General features: G+C 40.5%; 2 protein-coding genes across 6 annotated transcripts in view; both read right to left on the bottom strand.

Annotated features, from left to right (window-relative positions):
* Window positions 1-6,564, bottom strand: part of DERA (deoxyribose-phosphate aldolase) — a 61,825-nt gene extending 55,261 nt beyond the window's left edge. For all 5 annotated transcript variants that reach the window (XM_042889695.1, XM_042889696.1, XM_042889692.1 and 2 more), the window contains exon 1: window positions 6,458-6,564. In XM_042889695.1, coding sequence (XP_042745629.1) covers window positions 6,458-6,488 — 31 coding nt within the window. In that variant the 5' untranslated portion in view covers window positions 6,489-6,564. The remainder of the gene's footprint in view (window positions 1-6,457) is intronic.
* A 1,757-nt stretch (window positions 6,565-8,321) lies between these two features.
* LOC122190408 (serine/threonine kinase receptor associated protein) lies at window positions 8,322-17,668 on the bottom strand. Its single transcript, XM_042890386.1, has 10 exons — window positions 17,456-17,668; window positions 16,169-16,304; window positions 15,348-15,429; window positions 15,023-15,095; window positions 14,361-14,457; window positions 11,774-11,911; window positions 11,059-11,195; window positions 10,188-10,337; window positions 9,539-9,604; window positions 8,322-9,247 (listed from the first exon to the last, which is right to left on the bottom strand). Exons 1-10 carry the CDS (start codon window positions 17,565-17,567, stop codon window positions 9,186-9,188), a joined length of 1,053 nt encoding a protein of 350 aa, XP_042746320.1. The 5' UTR covers window positions 17,568-17,668; the 3' UTR covers window positions 8,322-9,185.
* Between the last annotated feature and the right edge of the window lie 343 nt (window positions 17,669-18,011).

The raw sequence follows: 18,011 nt of genomic DNA, 5'->3' as shown, positions 1-18,011 counted from the left end.
TTTGATTGCAGGAACTGTATCCCACACGGTCACAAAAATCTCCAGACAGACTTTTGTGTAATAATACAGATCGGTTGTTTTTCACCTGGAGCTCCTTTTAATGAATTTGCTATGAGGGATGGACAATCTGCAAGTTTCCAAAAGAACTACATTCCTGGGCAGCACATCTGATGGAAAGTATATATGTACCTGCCTGCCTTAGAAGTGCTCACCTTGCCAAGCACCATGGGGGACTCGGGCAAACATCTTCCATCTGTGAATTTCTTTAGATGCCCACTGCAGGTGGTCTGGGTTGCAATTTCAATGAGTTACAGTACTGATAAACAATAACCAGAGCCAAAAAGAAGTGGATACTCAACATTTACAAAAATAATAAAAAATGTCCAAAAATAGCACCACAAAATGATAATCTCTTAACGAAGGGTAACCGAATGATAAAGAAGAACTGATGGTTCACACCCTCACATCTTGAAATTTCTGCCTAGTGTGATAAATCAAAGGTCTCATTTTGAATGTTAATAAACACAGACTCATATTCTCCTGCTCAGAGAAGTACACAGATAAAAGAAAACAGAACATCTTCAAAATCTCTTGCACCCCAAACATAAATAATTCTTTTAAATCTCCTTCTTTCTACTTTTTAGTTTTAATAACGCACAAAAATGAAGGACTAATGCACCAATTAAAATATGTGTAAATGCAACCTTGTTTCCTAACGAGTCTACAGATAATGCTGAAGAAAACAATTTAGGACAGAGATTACTCAGCAGATAAGCAAGACAATTGTAGGAGATTTAGCTAAGACTTGTTCTCAGCACGGTCAGTCACCTTGCTAATTACTTTCCTATCACTACATACATTTAATATCATAAGTAGAATCTGCAGGATCAAAATGTCCAAAGCAGATAAATTAAAAAAAAAAACAAACAAAAGGAATTCCAGACAGTCATAAGGAATTTAGGATTTCTAGCAACAGTTTTACTATGGTCTTACTACATACAATATAAGGAGCAGCAGGTCAAGATGAAAACCAGTTTAACAAAAACCCTCAATAATTCTCTTCACTCGCAACAGGTCACATTATCTAAAAAATAAAAAATGAATCTGACATGTAGAAAGCAACTGAGAAAAGCTATTGCTACAATATTTACAGCTAAATCTTTCCTACTTTTTAAATGTCAATAACTGCAAACCATATAAACACAGACAGCTGAAATATAAGCTGCATCTTCTGCAGCTGCTTTAAGGTCAGGTCTCCTAGGTGAGAGCACAGATCTCCCATGGGGCTACCATAGGCAATATTTGCCACTGAGAAGGAAAATATAAACAAACAAACAAATAAATAATGGATACAGAAATTCTGTGTAGTGATTCTACTACTGTGTGCCAAGTGTACAGGGGCAACCATTTAGTTGTAATCCAATTTGTCCTGAAAACTTTTGAACCCTACTGCATACATGGTGATCTTTCAGTTCCTTTGGAAAAATGCAATAAAAATTAAAGACGCCAATTTAGATGAGGAAATCAGCTTCTAACACTCTAATAAGGACCCAGAAGTTTCACTTGCTCTACTATAACCTATTATTTCTACATTTTGGAAGACAACAAAGAAATCTGGTTTAATTATTAATCTGTAAAAACTACTGCTGTCTGCAGAAGTGTTTGGAAGAATACGAAGACATCAAGATTCTATCTGATACATCTCATGCTGAACCTTGCTAGAGATACTTCTACTGTATCTGGCCCTACCTGACTTTTGGACATAGCTTCTCAGAAGGTTTGAATAACCTGTTCAGAAGATAGAGCACTGCACACTAGATTGAATTAAAGGAAATAATTAAGGGTAATGCTCTGAGGGGTAGGAAAGGCAATAATATCAAAGAAATTCACAGTCAGTAGGAGAAAAGAAAAGAAAGAACAGTGGAAGTAAAATAAGCTACTACTTCTGCTAACTAATCTTCACCCATTGCTGCTTTTAATGGAATGAGTAACCTGATATGCTTATTCTTATGGTTCATTTTAAAAATTCTATTCAGAACCAAAAGGCTCTTGGTTAATTATGTAATAAAAAGAATGCATAGCAAAGAAGGACAAAGGTTCTGGTAATGCGCAGCAGCAGATGGAGACTTCTGTCTGACACAGATCTTCCATTCAAGCCCACTTCTCCATTATTTAAAGCAGTGGGCAAGTGAAAACAAATACAGCTCACCACAATTGTCTCCAAATAGACTTTCAAGTCTGCCATGTGAGGTCTCACCAAATAAATGTGTGTCTCTATTCATCACTCTGAAAATCACAACTCCAGTTTATTCTTCTTTTTCTCATTAAAAAAGCAGAATAAAATCATTATTTCAAATAGAACTGACCGCCTTTGGATTCTGCCCCTCCTCCACCCCCCCCCCCCAAGGGTTATAATTTAGTATCTGGCTAAGGAAAACTATATTTAATTAGGCTCATTAACCTTGCAGTGTGAACATGTCTTTTTTTTTTCTTTTTTTTTTTAATAAGTCATCTGCTAGTCATCTGTACAATCATGTGGCTTCAGGGATAAGAGTAATTAAAGCAGTTACACTATAGCTAATTAGCCAATATTCTGTAATCACTCTTCAAGTTTACTTTTTCCTCTAAAGACATTTGAAAAAATCATATTCAAAATCTTAACAGGAAATTCAACTCCTTCCTTCGAGAACATGAATCCAAAAATACCAAGCAGTTCCTCAGAAAATAAATAAAACCACTTGATTAGTATAATTACATAAATATCTAAGATATCTAACACATGCCTCGTAAAAAAGACTCAGCATTTTAGAAAATGTGTACATGTTACCCTTCAGATGGCGAAACAGAAAGCTAAAAAATGCCTGAGGCTGTAGTTTCACAAGCATTTCAAAGCAGCTCTGTCCCCATAAGAAGCTGCCCCCCAACTGTTTATTTCCTCCTCTGTGCCAAAAACAGCATGTGTGCTCCTCCTTACCATGAACACATGATAAAATGGAGTGATGAAAGCTATTATTTCTGGAGAAACGATTATGAAACTGTGTCCTGAACATTTACTGGAGAAATGAAATGCTCAAGTGAATGCAGGCTGAATCCAGCTGGCCATTTGTAGCTGAGGAAAAGACTTCAGGATCAGATCTTGTTGAAGAGCTATGTTACCAAGTAAGCTGTTTACAGGCTTGAGGGTAATTCTTTTTTTTTTTTTTTTTAACACAGAAGCTGTAAATATTTTCTCATAGTGATTGTTTCAATAGATCTATTTTGTTTTCATATTGGGTTCTTCTTATATGAGAGAAGTTCGGTCTGCAAGTTGTCAGTATTCACACCAAGGCATAAACCCAACTAGAAATAAGTTCAACTATATTGCGACATTGGTGAGATCACACAGTGTTGAGTGTTGGTCACATGAAACAGCTCAGTGCCCTCCAAAGCATTTTGAAAACCACTGATAAGCCTTTTCCCAGAATGTCAGCTGTTCCATGAGCTGTAGAAGAACTGGAGCTTGATTTCCTGCAGCTCTGAGTCCCTCACTCCTTCCCTTGCTGCAGAGACTTCTCCTTACTCCAATAGTCCAGCTGTCCTGATATGGTCCGTGTGACCATGGAGTAAGGCAGGACATCATTACTTGAATACAGACAAATTAAAGGTGTAATGAGGAGCCATGTCATTGCTGAGCTGTGCCTGCTCTGCTTTTGCACCAACAGTGGAAGCAGTTCAGTCATTCTGCCCAGTGACTTAGTTATCTTTGAGATATCTGTCTTTATTTCAAGTATGATTAAAGTTATCCAGCAGATTCAGAAAGTGTTAAAGAGGAAACAGTGAAGGAACAGAGCCACTGTAACTGATAAAAACAGCTATTAATATATTAGAACATAATTACGCTGTCTTGAAAAGGGATGCAACACTTCATTATCTAAATGCCACTTACCACAGGCTAGCTCTCATATGCAAATGGCTCGGAAATATCAACTACATATAATTAAAAATATCAGTAGAAACATAATGTATGTATCTTTGGCCACTCAACTAGAAGGTTGAGCAACACGGATGGATTTTCTTTTAAAGAGTCCAAAAACACATTTTGCAAAACAACTGCAATTAATTAATTAATTAATTAATTATTCATTATTCAGAATACATACACATACATGTATGTATGTACACATATATATAAAAGAATATAATAAAATAAAAGAATATATACATGTAAGTATATATACAAATAATAGAAGACTTTGGGTTGGCTTGGGTTAAGTTGGTCTTTCACCCAACCTCATGCTCAAAGCAGAGACAGCTCTCAGCTCAGGACAGTCATCAAGGCCTTATCCTGTTGGGTCTAAGAATCCTAAAAGAAAAGGACTGCACAGCACCTTTGGGCAGCCTATCCCATCACCTAACCACCTCTGCATGAAGAAATTTTTCCTTGCATCCAATTTGAACCTCTCAGGTTTCTATTCATTTCTGTTCTCTCTTGATCTCCAGCTACACTCAGTCATGAGGAGACTGGCTCCATTTCTCTGATGCTCTCCTTGTACAGATGGGCAAGCTGCCCAAAGCTGTGTTGTTCCAGGCTGAATCAGCCCAGCTCCCTCCTCACAGGGCAGCCGCTCCAGGTCACAGCCATCTTGTTGGCCCTCTGCTGTCCTTCATGAAGGAAGGCTAAGAGATCTGTAACTGGCCTGGAGAAGACTGAGAGGGGATCTTATCACTCTTTAGAAATATCTAAAGTACAGGAGTCAAGTGGATGGGGCCAGGCTCTTTTCAGTGGTGTGCAGTGACAGGACTAGGGGCAACGGGCACAAACTGGAACAAAGGAAGTTCCATAAAAATTGAGGAGGAACTTCGTTACTTTGACAGTGACAGAGCACTGGAAGAGACTATTGAGAGAGGGTGCAGTCTCCTCTGCAGATATTAAAGTCACACCTGGATGTTTTCCTTGCAACTTACTGTAGAGAGGTTGGACTAGGTGATTTCCAGAGGCTCCCTTCCAACCCCTATAATTCTATGACTGTAGCTGATTTAAAAATCACTGGGAAGGGATGGCAACAAGTAGCTGGGAGCAATGGCAGTTTAAGTTCAATTAGCTGCAACTGGCAGAGGCTACAAGTCACATACAGCCCTGAAGACATCCATCCCACTGCACTCTCTGTTCATAGTCTTGTGCACAAGTTAACCCTACCTCTCTGGCAGGGGGGTTGGGCATTTGTGGGAAGAGAAAGATTAACTCAGAATGTTTGGAATGTACTCAGATTGTTTTGGTGGGTCCAAAAAACAAAGGCTATAATTTGCTGGTAAGTCGCACATTCCGTACTTCTTTTCCAGCCAAACATTAATGAGCTCACCTATCTCTATCAATGATTTTATACTTGGCAGCACTGCCTTCCTTACAGGTAATCCTACCTGTTGGAAGACAACTGTTTGATAGAACTGGACTGATTCAAGCTTCTTGAGTTCCTGCACAGACGGCAACTCAACTGTAAGCAAAAATTTACAGTAAGAAGTAGAACATGTGCCTAGCTTACAATAGATGGAACGCATGTGCAAACTCCTGTGCTGGCTTCTTTTTGTGACAGACACAAAAGTTTTGCTACTACATTATTAACACATTTTTTTTCAGCAAAGAAAAAGATGCTGTTCAGATGGTTACAGTTCAAACTCACCTGTTTCTGCAAGCAGCCCAAGGATAAGCACATCAGAGGGCAATGTGACAGCTCACTTTTAGAGCTACGTGTCAGTCACTGTGCAGAATGACAACAGAGTTAACTTCAAGTAGTCCACAGGCTAATCCTTTACATTGTGTATTAACTCTGTGAAAGCGTGTGCCCTCATGCTAGAGTGTAACACTGCTGTGTGCCTCCTGTGCTCTGAGACCTGCTGCTCTCCCTCTGCCATAACATCACTTCTGAATCTCCTACACTTAATGTACTGCTGCTCTATGGACCAAACTGCCATACCCCTCCTTAAAGTGGCCACTCAAGAGGCTGGTCACCTGAATGTAGCCCACCACTGCACTCGTGTTTGGCTGCGTGGAGAAGTGGGAAGGCTGCTTCTCCTTCACCGAGCCCGGCAGCAAGAATACAGGTTCCACACAGGCAGTGGCACAGAAAAGCCCGTCTGGATGGGTCATTAGGTAAGGCTCGGCCATCGAAGATTGGCTGCAGATATCAGGAGAAGCTTCAGCGAATAGGCGGCAAATGAAAAATCAAAAGTGAGGCAATGAGAAGCATTTTGAACAGTTTGGGTGAAAGGAAGCGAGAAGGAAACGCACTCAAAAGGTTTGGCTCGGCCAGGAGCCGGCACGCTGGAGGCGATGTGACACGGCAGCGAGACGCGGCCGTGGGAACATCAAGCCTCGTGTGGACACGGCAGCGGGCTCCCGCCGCTCTCCAGCCCTCGTACGGAGCAAAAGGCCCTGCCCGAGCCCCGCAAAGTTCCCGTCCCGCAGGCCGCCGACCCTTACCCAGCTCGGTGCCCGCGTTTCTAGCCGCCATGGCCCGCACTCACGGGCCCGAGCGGGGCGGAGAGAGGCAGGCAACGCCGGTCCCGCCCCGCGCCGGCAGGAAGCAGTGCCAGCAGCGGAGCTCGCGTCGGCTCCTCTGCCCCAGGGAGACAGCCGTGCCGGGGAGTCCCGGGCACCGGCACGACAAGCGAGAGCGAAAAGCAAAGGCACGAAGGCGGGACGTGGCGATGCCGGGTGCCCCTGCACCCACATGGCCGCTTCGACTTTTTGGAGAGGAGCGGGCGGACGCCATCCCGCTGCCCCGCCCCGGGAACGGCAGCACGGAGCGCAGGCCGCCGCCACGCTGCTGAGGTCAAAGAGCTCTTCAGGCTCCTGACGCTGACAGAGTAAGGTCGCTACATGCCTGCTTTGTACAGCCTTCTAGTGACACCAGCAAAAATCATAGAAACCTGAGTTGGAAGGGACTTCTGAAGGCCACCCATTCCAACGCCCCTGCAATGAACGAGGACACCACTGCTACGTCAGATGGCCCGGGGCCTGATCCAGCCTTCCCTTGGAAAGACTTCGGGACAGGGAATCAGCCACATCACTAGGCAGCCTATTCCAGTTCTCAACATCCTCACTGTAAAATATTCTCTTGTATCTAACCTAAACCTATCCTCCTTGAGCTTGAAACCGTTTCCCCTTGTTCTATCACCACAGACTGCTGAACAGTGTCCCCTTCTTTCCTGTAGCTCCCCTTTCAGTACTGAAAGCCCCACTATCAGGTCACCTTGCAGCCTTCTGCAAGCTGAACAGCATCAGCTCTCTCAGCTTCTCACAGAAGTGTTCCATTGCATGGATGGAACAACCTATGGAAATAGAAATCTAACAATAAGGCCATTGACAATTTCATGGGCTTTTTTTTTTTTTTTTTTTTCCTTAGATTTGTAATGATGCAAGATTCCAGGAAAAAAAATTAAACATCATCAATATGAACATTTGCAATTTCAGCCCTACTCATTAACCCCTAGCATGGAAACCACAAACTCACAACAGCATCTGGGAAAGCAACAAAGGGCCAAAGCGCTTATGTTTGAATGTTAGTGCAGCATTCTCTGTGAAACACTCAGCAGTCTACTCAACATACAGCACAAGAAGTTTCATTTAGGTATGGAGGGGGGGCTTCTGGTTTTAAACACATCTTATTCAGCTGGTAAAGTAAGGAAGGATGAATTTTGGAATCCTCATAAGCCATAAATAAATTAGTAATTACTAAAATGAACTATTAGCAGTAAGTGAGGGACATTTGTTTTAAGGTTAAAATTTGAACAGATTATTCAAAAATTAACTTCGTAGTTAAGTTACTGAATTGACAAATTCCTAATGATACCAAGAAACCAAGACTGATTTTATCCTTCTTTATTTTCCTTATTTACTCTATTCCTCCCCCTTCCACAGAATAAATTAAGGCTACAGTCAACCTCCAGAGACAGAGTCCAAACCCCCTACTCAGGCAGGGTCAGCTGAGAGCCACGTCCAGTTGGGTTCTACGCATCTTCAACATGGAAGAGGTTTCCTGGAAAGGCTGTAGAGGCTTCTAAATCTGACTGCCCTCACAGACAAAGTATTTTCTTATGATTAGACCTCTGTTTCAAATTATAATCAGGTTTTCAAAAGTTAGGCTTTAGTTTTCTTCTACCATTACTGGATGCCACTAAGAGTCAGAAAATTAAGGACGAATCTCAATATGGAAAAAAAAAAAAAAAAAAAAAAAAAATCAGGAAAGTATATGACCATATGTTTATATAGTGTTTTTCCTTCCCTAAAAGAACAACTTATGCAGGTCTTTCAGCATTAACATTAAAGGAAATGACAAGCAGAATGGCAATATTTTCTTTAATGATGAAAGTATGGGTTTTGACCTTGAGAGTGTAACTTTTTTCATTCAGTTTAGAGAACTAAACCCAAGATTTTTTACAAACTCAGCCAACCTCTGAGATTTTCATGTACAACCACGTATTTCAGTCAGTACATTTAGTTTAGGAGTTCCCAATGCTTTTGATTTAGAGACTCACTTTTACATTCAAAAGTTAAGGAATAAAATGATGCAAGGCTTACATATCAAGAAACTTGCCACTCTCTGGACCAAACACTAAAACATTCTTATTGCTTTCCCTCTGTATAATACAAAAACAGATGCTAGAGAGTATTATACCATTAATTTGGCTGCTTTTCCATTCCATGAACCCAATGCTAAACAGTAAAGCTAGGAGTTTTGAGAGGCATTTTATTTAGACAACTGAAAACAGTTAAACATTCAGAAGCAGTGTACAATGAAACAAAAACTGAATACTTTTAGTACATAATCCCCTTTTCAACTAAAGCCAAATCTTCCAACTTTAAAGGAAAAAAAAAAAAAATGGGTAAAAGCCATATTTTTTCTCTGTAATAAAGAAAACACACTACAATGAGTCTAATTGAAATTGGAGAGACTGGATCTTGGCTTGCACACTTCTTTCAAAAGACAGCAGGCAGTTATGCTAAAAAGATAGCAAAACTCTACTACTTGTCTTTTTTTTGGATACTCAGTTCTCTTACAGACAACACCTAGCCAGTTCCACTGCATTCTCATCAATTACTGCCCATCTTTGCCTTATGTAGAGAGTGCACTCTGGAAGGCTGCTGTTTATCACTGCTCACTTGATTTAGTCTTGTATGTCCATACGTTGCATAACAGTTGAGATAATCACGCCTTAACTTCAGGAGTTGAGCTGTACACTGAATCTGAGTTTTCAGAGGCAACTTCTTCTGCAATTAAAGAAAGAATCAATTTACATACATAAACCAAAGAACGCTGCAGTGATGTTTTAAAGACTGGTTTAGTTTTCTTTTCCACTTAACCCAATTCAGATTTTTCTACCATATCTGCTAAGTTTGCAAGATCACACAGCCCTTGTCACTATTTTGACACTTAATATATTTTCCTAGAAAAACATGCTCAAAGATCTTTAGATGAGTGAAAAATGCCAGAAGGTACTTGGAAAAAAGTTAAGACTTCTTCAGTAGGAAAGAGTTAAAGTTGGCAGTTCAATGTATTACCTATTTCCTCCTCTGCAGTTCCTGGAAGAGTGGTCCTTGCTTTTGCTGCTTCTGCATTCTCCTCTTCTGTAGGGAGGAGAAAAAATGGTTAGTACCTTCCCTTCCACTCAACACAGAGTAAAAAGTGGGTTTCACTCTGAAAACAAAAAAAATTCCCACTTATTTATTGTTAAGGAGAAAGAGCTAGGTAAGTAATTCCATCAATTGTTACTTGTTTGCTGTTTCCTAAGCACTGCCTCCCCATGAGCTCCCTCCCCCCAAAAATACTAGAGAAAGTAGAGAAAGCTTGTAAGAATCTACTAGAGAAAGTACAGAGAAACCTTGAAAGAATCTGCAGAAGGAGGGGTATATGTCTTAAGTATTCACAAAATTATTTCAAACCTCTTGCTCTATAACATGAAGATTTGAGGCCATACAAGCAATTTGATACAAAGTACCAATATTAATTAAGCTCTCATTTAAGTTGCTTAAATGACAGCTACAGAAGTAAAATCTTAAATCCAAAAGACTTGAGTGCCACTGAAGATGCCAAATGACAGTAGAGATCCCGCAACAAATTCAGATGATGTTTGCCATTTATATTACTACTAAGATTTTTGAATGAAGCAGCCAAGTAACCAGGAAAAAGAAAACAAAAGCACACACTTACCAGGAACTACGCACTTCCAAAGACCATAGGTTTTCCCTACTGTTGTCTGCCACAGCCTTAGTGTACCATCCTCTGAGCCACTGGCATATAACTCCCCGTCAGGGCTAAATCTCACACAATGAATTGGACCAAAGTGCCCTTTGTAAGATTCTATAAAGAGAACATATCGAGGCCAATTATTTCTAACTTCAAGCAACAGCAGAAATAAATGAGTAAAAACTAACTAGAAGGGGAAGAGAAATATGAATTGGGAGAAACTTCTCCAGTACTTAATTTTTGATACAAAACAACATCTCTAATAATTAGTATCCCCACAACTTTTAATGAAGTACTGTTATCTGAATTAAATGCAAGACAGGCATCTAATTATTATAAGCAAAATTACAAAGCAAGCCAACAGCATAGAATACACGTGCTCTGTTTCATCAACCACTTACCACGTACACATCTATGTAACTTTAAACAAAGACAGGAGCAATAGATGAAAATACACTTAAAAATGCATTACACTTGGCCAGCATTAAAATACAGTCCAGTAACTGTGATTCATTAGACATAATGAATGCCACAGTGTGACATTTAAGTTAACATATAGTTTGCTATTGCAGCAGTATGGGATGACTCACTTTTTTTTTTTCCTCCCTAATAGCTGCACAGCTATTTAGTGGAGGCTTTAATTAGATCTATAAGAGTAACATTAGGTATACTAACAAAGGACAAAGCCTCCTAACTGACTACTTACCTTTCCATTATCTTAAACTCAAATAAGGCTGTAGCACAGCCTGCTCTACAAGTTTAATTCATCACCCGCTATGTCATTTAGCAAATACCTGTCAGAACTTGTTTTTTTTATTATTGAAGTCAAACATACCTAATTCTTCTCCTGTGTTATAGTCATATTTATAGAGTTTAAAATCTTCACCACCTGCAACCAAACATTCTTTCTCTGGGTGAAGGGATGCAGAATTGATTGTAGCAGGTGCTTCAAATGATTTAATCTGCTCTAGACTGAAGGAGGAGAAAAAGTTATTTTAATAAAGGTCCTGAAAGCAAAGGACTTGCGATTCTACAAATCACAGCTGCTTTAAAAAAAAAAAAAAAAAAACAAAAAAACCACAACCAAAAGTAAAACAACAGAAGACACCCACATGCAGTTTCCAAAACTAATTTTAACACTAGCAAGTCAAGCTCATAAACTTTAGAAACAGCAAGTTCAGAATAAGCAAAATACACAGAATAAGTTCACACATTTCAAACTACTTTCTGGTACATGTTTATGACTGCAACTTGCTTTAAAACATCATAGAAATTGTATAAATTAGTTCTCTTAAAGCAATAAACTGAACTCTGGATGAAAATCTTATTTAATAACAACTCCAACTAGTTTTGAGCTATTAAAATGGTACTGATCCATTACAGCCTACCATCTTGCAGAGAGTCCACTATTTTAGAAAAGGACAGTTGTTTCAGACTGATGCCTCTACCGGCATCAGTTCTAACAGCTTTGTGACCTTGCCCTTGTACTGTCAGTTTTCCTCACAATCAAACCCGTAACAAGTCAAAAAGATTCTGTGTTTTAGACTCACGTTTCCGCACTATGAAAAGCAATAGTCTTCCCATAGGTTATCACAAGTATTTGCCCTTCTGGAACATACTCCATGCTGCTCACAGACATTGCAACATTTAGCGCCTTCACTTCAGTCATGGTACTCCTGTCCCAGAGGCTTAAGAAAAATCAGAAAGACTCTCAGATCAGTTCAGCAAATCAGTTTCCACCTCCACCCATGGCATGCTGTGGTTGCAAAAAGCCACCTGAAGAACATTCCACAGACACTTTAGCATGCTTTACTTTGCTTTGCTTAGCTTTACTTACATGAGAATTAAGGCACGTTTATATTAGAATACTGCTACTGTTAAAATTTAATAGCAACGTTAAACAGCATGCATACTGTTTTACTGTTTAATTACTCAAGGATTCTTTTAAAAAGCTAAAAGCTTATTACATGTCTCCTGAACAATACAGCTTTCTAGAAGCAAAGCTTTAAGACTGCATTCTACCTTTTTAAACTTAAAACACAAAGAAGTATAATACTAATTTAAGAAAATGTTAGACTCATTGAATATAATTTAGCACTTTACCTAGGCAGGCAAGAAATATCTGTATAGAAATCAAATTAAATCGTAACAAACTGTCCCACACAACATCCTGGTCACCAAATTGGAGGAAAAAAATGGATTTGATGGATGAACCACTTGCTGGATAAGGAATTGGCTGGATGGCTGCACTCAAGAGTTGCAGTCAACAGCTCAGTGCCCAACCAGTGAGAGACCAGTGATGAGTGGCATTCCTCAGGGAAAGGTTCTGGGACTGATACTATTTAATACCTTTGTAGGTGACATGGACAGCGAGATTGAGTGCACCCTCAGCAAGTCTGCAGATGACACCAAGCTGAATGGTGCAGCTGACACACTAGAGAGAAGGGATGCATCTCAAGCAAGACAGGCTTGAGAGGTGGGCCCATGAACCTCATAAAGTTCAAGATGGCCAAGTGCAATGTCCTGCACCGGAACTGGGGCAAGCTTAAACACAGATACAGGTTGAGCAGATAATAGCTTGAGAACAGCCCTGAGAAGGTTTTGGGAATGTTGTTTGATGAAATTCAACACGAGCCAGCAATGCACACCTGCAGCCCAGAAGGCCAACTGCATCCTGGGCTGCAAGTGTGTGTGACCAGCAGGTCGAGGGAGGTGATTCTGCCCCTCTACTCTGCCCTCATGAGACCCCACCTGGAATACTGCGTCCAGTTCTGGGACCTCCAACACAAGAATATCAAGGTGTTGGAGCAGGTCCAGAGGAGGGACACCAAGATGATCAGAGGGCTAGAGCACTTCCTCTACAGGAATATACTGAGAGCACTGGGATTCTTCAGCCTGGAGAAGAGAATGCTCTAGGGGAACGTTACAGCAGCATTCCAGTACATGAAGGGGCCGACAGGAAAGCTGGAGAGGGACTTCTTAGAAGGGCATGTAGCAACAGGACGAGGGTAAACAGTTTTAAACTGGAAGAAGGTAGATTCAGACTAGACATTAGGAAGAAATTCTTTAGTGTGAGGGTGGTGAGACACTGTAACTGGTCACCCAGTGAGGTTGTGGATGCTTCCACTTTGGAGGCATTCAAGGCCAGACTGGATGGGGCTTTGAGCAACCTGGTCCAAGGGGAGATGGCCCTGACTACAGCAGGGGAGTTGGAACTAGATGATCTTAACTATCCTTCCAAACCAAACTATTCTATGATTCAGTAAAATAAGAAACTTATAAGTTAACTGAATGCTATATTTCTATTTCTAAAATTCAGACAAAAAAAGAAAAGAACAGTCTTTTACCTATCTGGAATGAGGAAACTGAAGAGAAATGGAACCAAAAAAGAAACAAGGAGACTACAACTGTGATTGCACCCTATCCACTGTCAGTCCACAAAGCAGAAAGCCACTATTATTCTGTGCCATAAACATAATAATAATGAGACATTAGGCATGAGATGATGCTGATCATATCAACCAGAAAGCTGAGGAATCAGCAAAGCACATCTTCCTTTTTTGGTCAGCGTAGTTTGAGGAAGGATCTTTGTCATTTGATCTCCCCAGTAGCCAAGTCTGTCTAGGTTTTACCCATCTACATTTAACGGGATGATCTATGTTATAAAACCACAAAAGCTTTCTCAACTTACCAACACGGTAGAGAAAGACAGCTATGACTATTAAGAGTGCACTGTCTCCAGAGAGGTTTCCCTGCTTTTTATCTCAGCCCTCACCTTATGCATGTTTCAAGGCTTGACTGCAGAAGACAAGGCAGTGACACTTCATCTCATATCTTCACAAGACCTCAGCTAGCAATTAATTTCCTCCAGGATTACGAAAAATCAAATTAATTCTACTGTTCAGTTATCAAAGACCACCTCTACCCACCAGGAAGGACATGCTTATGGTGCAAATCAGAATTACCACAAAAATTACATCTCCAGCAACATATAAGAATTGGGTTACATGAGCATATGCTAATCTAGAATCAAACAGCCTGTGTTACCATTTCCCAAGGAAAGAACAATCTTCTGACAGAAATTGTGCACTATAAGTGTGAGCTTCTTAGAAAACTAGAAGTTATTTTTTTTCTTACCGGACAGTTTTATCATCAGCTGAAAGAATCTGTTTGTCATCACTGCTCCATAAAGCCTTTTTAATACCAGAAGTATGTCCACTGACAACATCAGGTTCTTAAAATAAGAACAACTATTTAGTACACATAAGAACATAAATAAACATCATGCAATAGTTTAGGAACTCTGGTAATCTATATGGATTTCTATTTGCTAGAAAATGCAAAATTACTTCAAACACTACTGACTTTATTTACAGATTTCAATCTAGGAATCTATTCAATTGTCTAAACTTGAAGAGTTTCACTAGGTTAACATCAATATCAATTAGCTTGATATCCATTTTCAGCAGTTCAGTATTAATATGAATTTAAGCACAGTTAAACATGAAGACACTTTTCCCTTTCAGGTAGTGGAACTTTAGTTAGACCTACTCATAGTAAGTCCCTGTTGAAGTAAAACATGCTATCCTTGAAACGTTCATAGATAAGCTCTATTTCACTTCAAAGACTAACACAATTTGATTTAGTACATAGAAAACTGTTTGACACATTCTTTGTAGAACAAGCTCAAGTGTGTCTTGCGTTTCACAACGAAGTCCAGAATTCACATTTAACTCGCACACAAGAAAAAATCAACACAACAGAAAACCAGCAATAACCAGTTCTAAGTGCAGACTCACCTGCTTCTGGCTTGCTTAAATCATAGATGCGCAACAATTTATCTTGTCCACCTGTTAACAGATAATTGCTATCCTGAAACAGAAGTTATAAAGGGTCAACTGTATTTTGAATTGAAATATCAGCCTTCATCCAATAAGCCTTAAAATATCAGTTATTTATCTCAGACAGTTTCTAAAATATTTATTACAACTTGTTTATAAGATCAAAGCTTAAATGTATGCTACGTTACTTGCCTGCCAAAACAGACACAAAAAAAGTAGCAAATAGCAAAACATACCAAAGACCTTACCTCTCTGTTGAGTATGCTATAAAGATTTTTCATACCTGTGTAAAATCCACACTTTTGACAATGTGTTTGTGAGCCAATGTGATTAGTTCATCTCCTGACACAGCATCCCACACTTTGCTAAATGACAAGAGAAAACATGTACATATCAGTAGCTCCAGGACAAATCTGAACAGACAAATTAAGTGGTCTCTCTTAACCTACCCTATAATATCCTTCCTGACACTATTATAACATTTTTAATCATAAATGCTATATTCTAATGAACGACAGACACACCACATCTTCTTGTACTGAAGTGTTTTTTGTTACTATCCCACCATTTTCTTTCACTCACTTCTTCAGGATAACACACAATCAGCATTTTAGATTTAAGACAAACAAAGGCAGCTCTTCTCTACAACTTTTACAGACTGAATTCGAATAACTGGATTTGAATCATCAAATATATTAACATACACTGCAAACAGTTCAAACAAGGAAAACAAAAATAAATGATTCACTAATATTTCTGCATGTCTCCTTCTAATAATAAGTGTCTGACTGGTACACAAAATGAAGATCACTCTTGCCACTCTGGTATAACTACAGCACTTAAGTCTTGAACTTCACAGCATTGTTTATTCTAGCAAATCAGTTCATTAATTAGATATACTTGTCAAGAAGCAACCACAGTTGCTCAGCAAGATAGAATTAGTTGTAGATGCTCATAAAAATTTCAAATTCTAGTCTGTAATATAGTTATAAGGTAACAATTTACTTTAAAAAAACACAACCACAGCAACTTACTACAGACATATAAAAAAAAAGCTATTGACTGAAATCAAAATAAAGACTTCAGAAGCAGGCAATCACTTACGCTGTAAAATCTGCGGCTGCTGTAGCTGCTTTAGTGGCATCTTTGTTCAAAGTCGCACCCCAGACAGCACCTTTATGACCTAGGAATGTGCCAATCCAGTCTCCTGTGTCACCCTGACGTAGCATAGGCTTTCCATCTTCAGAAAAACAAAACCAATATTCAGACAACATAACAAAAAAGAAAGCTGTTTCAGGAAACTGTTCCCTTGCACCAAGTGGAACAAAAATTAAACCGCCATCAGACCAGCCTCCCTTAATGGAAATGCCATATTCACTATGAAGCTATTCTTTATAAAACAGCTTAGCTAAAGAACTTAAATATACAGTTGCACCTCTAGCATGCATCTAAAGTCACAGATACTAAAATATTATTCTAAATGAATTTCAAGTTTTCTTTTGGTTTTGTTTCTACAATAGAAAGGAGCACCCTTTGTTGCTTGTCACTTTTTTTTTTTTAAATATAGTCAAATTTTCCTAGGGCTGGTCAGTTCCATTGATTTTGAAATAATATTTTCAGACTAACAAGGCACAAAAAGGAGTCTTGGGTTTATAACGAGAGATGTTTACTGAGATGCTGTAAAAATGAAATAGAAAGCCTTTATTGTGATTATTTTTTCTAGGAGGGTATCAGATACAGTTCACACAAATAAACAGAGCTGAACATGAAGTCCTCAGAAAGAATGAGGAATGTTCTTTTAAACTTGTGAACACACGTGAAGATTAACTCATACACGTACGAATGAAAATGCTACTCTTATAAGAGAGCAGAAGAGAATTCTCATGGGAAAGGAAGCAGAAATCACTGCTCTGCAATCAGCAAGGCAGCTGCCTCGGTTGAAAAGGAGCCGGCTTTACAGGGTGTACGGGATATGTACACAAGAGGCAGTTAAAGCTACTTTAAAACAACGATTTTCAAGCCTTTCCTTCACAAACGGGATTCAACCTGAATGAATGGAAGCTCTAACACCCTGCGGGCTAAAACGCTGCAAAAACCCTCCAACCGGTTCCCTTCTCCATCTGGTCACGCTGGAAGCAGGTATTATTTTAAGAGCACCAACGCCCCGCTGAATGCTCGCCTCGACCCTCCTCCTCCCCGCTCTCCCCATCGCAAACCTTTCTAATAGGTATCTGCGACCGCAGCCACGCGCGACCCGTTTACAGCGGCCCGCACACCCGCCCGCTGTGCCCACGCAGCCTCAGGGCGGAGCAGGCCCAGTGACTGCGGCCCTTGCAAGAGGCCGGCGAGGCAAGCGCGGCCGCCCACCCCTCTCCCCCCAGCCGCGCTCACCCTTGCAGGCGCTGATAAGGAAGTAGCCGTAGGGGGTGACGCCGCTGAAGGCCAGGTCCACCACGGGCCGCGTGTGCCCGGAGCACGTCAGCGGGGTCTGCCTCATGGCCATGGCGGCGACTGAGCTCGGGACGCGCAGGGAGCTGAGCAGGGACGCGGCTATCCTACAGCCGGGCAGGAAACGGCGACCGCGGTGTTGGCGGCAGCGGCGGAAATGACGGCGGCGGAAGCGCTCCGGAGCGGAAGCTACGTCAGCCAGCGGGTGCGGAACCGGAAGGGCTTGTAGGCGTTACGTGGGGGCGCAGCGTGCTCTGAGGGGCTGAGCTGGCAGGTTGCTGGTGGGGTGCGCTTGGCGGCACAATGCCCCCTGCTTCTGCTTCCTGTAGTTATAGCGCTGCGCTGTGCTAGTCAGCTCTGTTTGTAATCTCTGACTTGTAATATTACAGATTTTGTAATTTCATGGCCAGTTTTTTTTGTTTTTGGTTTTTTTTCTTCAAAGTCGTAGCATCCTAAAAGTTGGAAGAAGCCTCTGAGATCGTGTAATTCACCCATCAAC

Source organism: Lagopus leucura, unplaced genomic scaffold, assembly GCF_019238085.1.
Source record: "Lagopus leucura isolate 7727_CA_CO unplaced genomic scaffold, USGS_WTPT01 Super-Scaffold_100159, whole genome shotgun sequence".
NCBI classification, from domain to species: domain Eukaryota; kingdom Metazoa; phylum Chordata; class Aves; order Galliformes; family Phasianidae; genus Lagopus; species Lagopus leucura.
This window is presented reverse-complemented; position numbering and strand designations above follow the sequence as displayed.

Bases quoted from the DNA above. Each gene is read 5' to 3' on its own strand.
- LOC122190408 (XM_042890386.1), bottom strand. From the start codon at position 17,567: ATGGCCATGAGGCAGACCCCGCTGACGTGCTCCGGGCACACGCGGCCC. The intron at 15,096-15,347 runs GTATGAAAAATC...CTTCTGTTTCAG, and splicing joins AAAGTGTGGATTTTACACAG to GATAGCAATTATCTGTTAAC. The intron at 10,338-11,058 runs GTATGTTTGACT...TTCTCTTTATAG, and splicing joins TAACACAGGAGAAGAATTAG to AATCTTACAAAGGGCACTTT.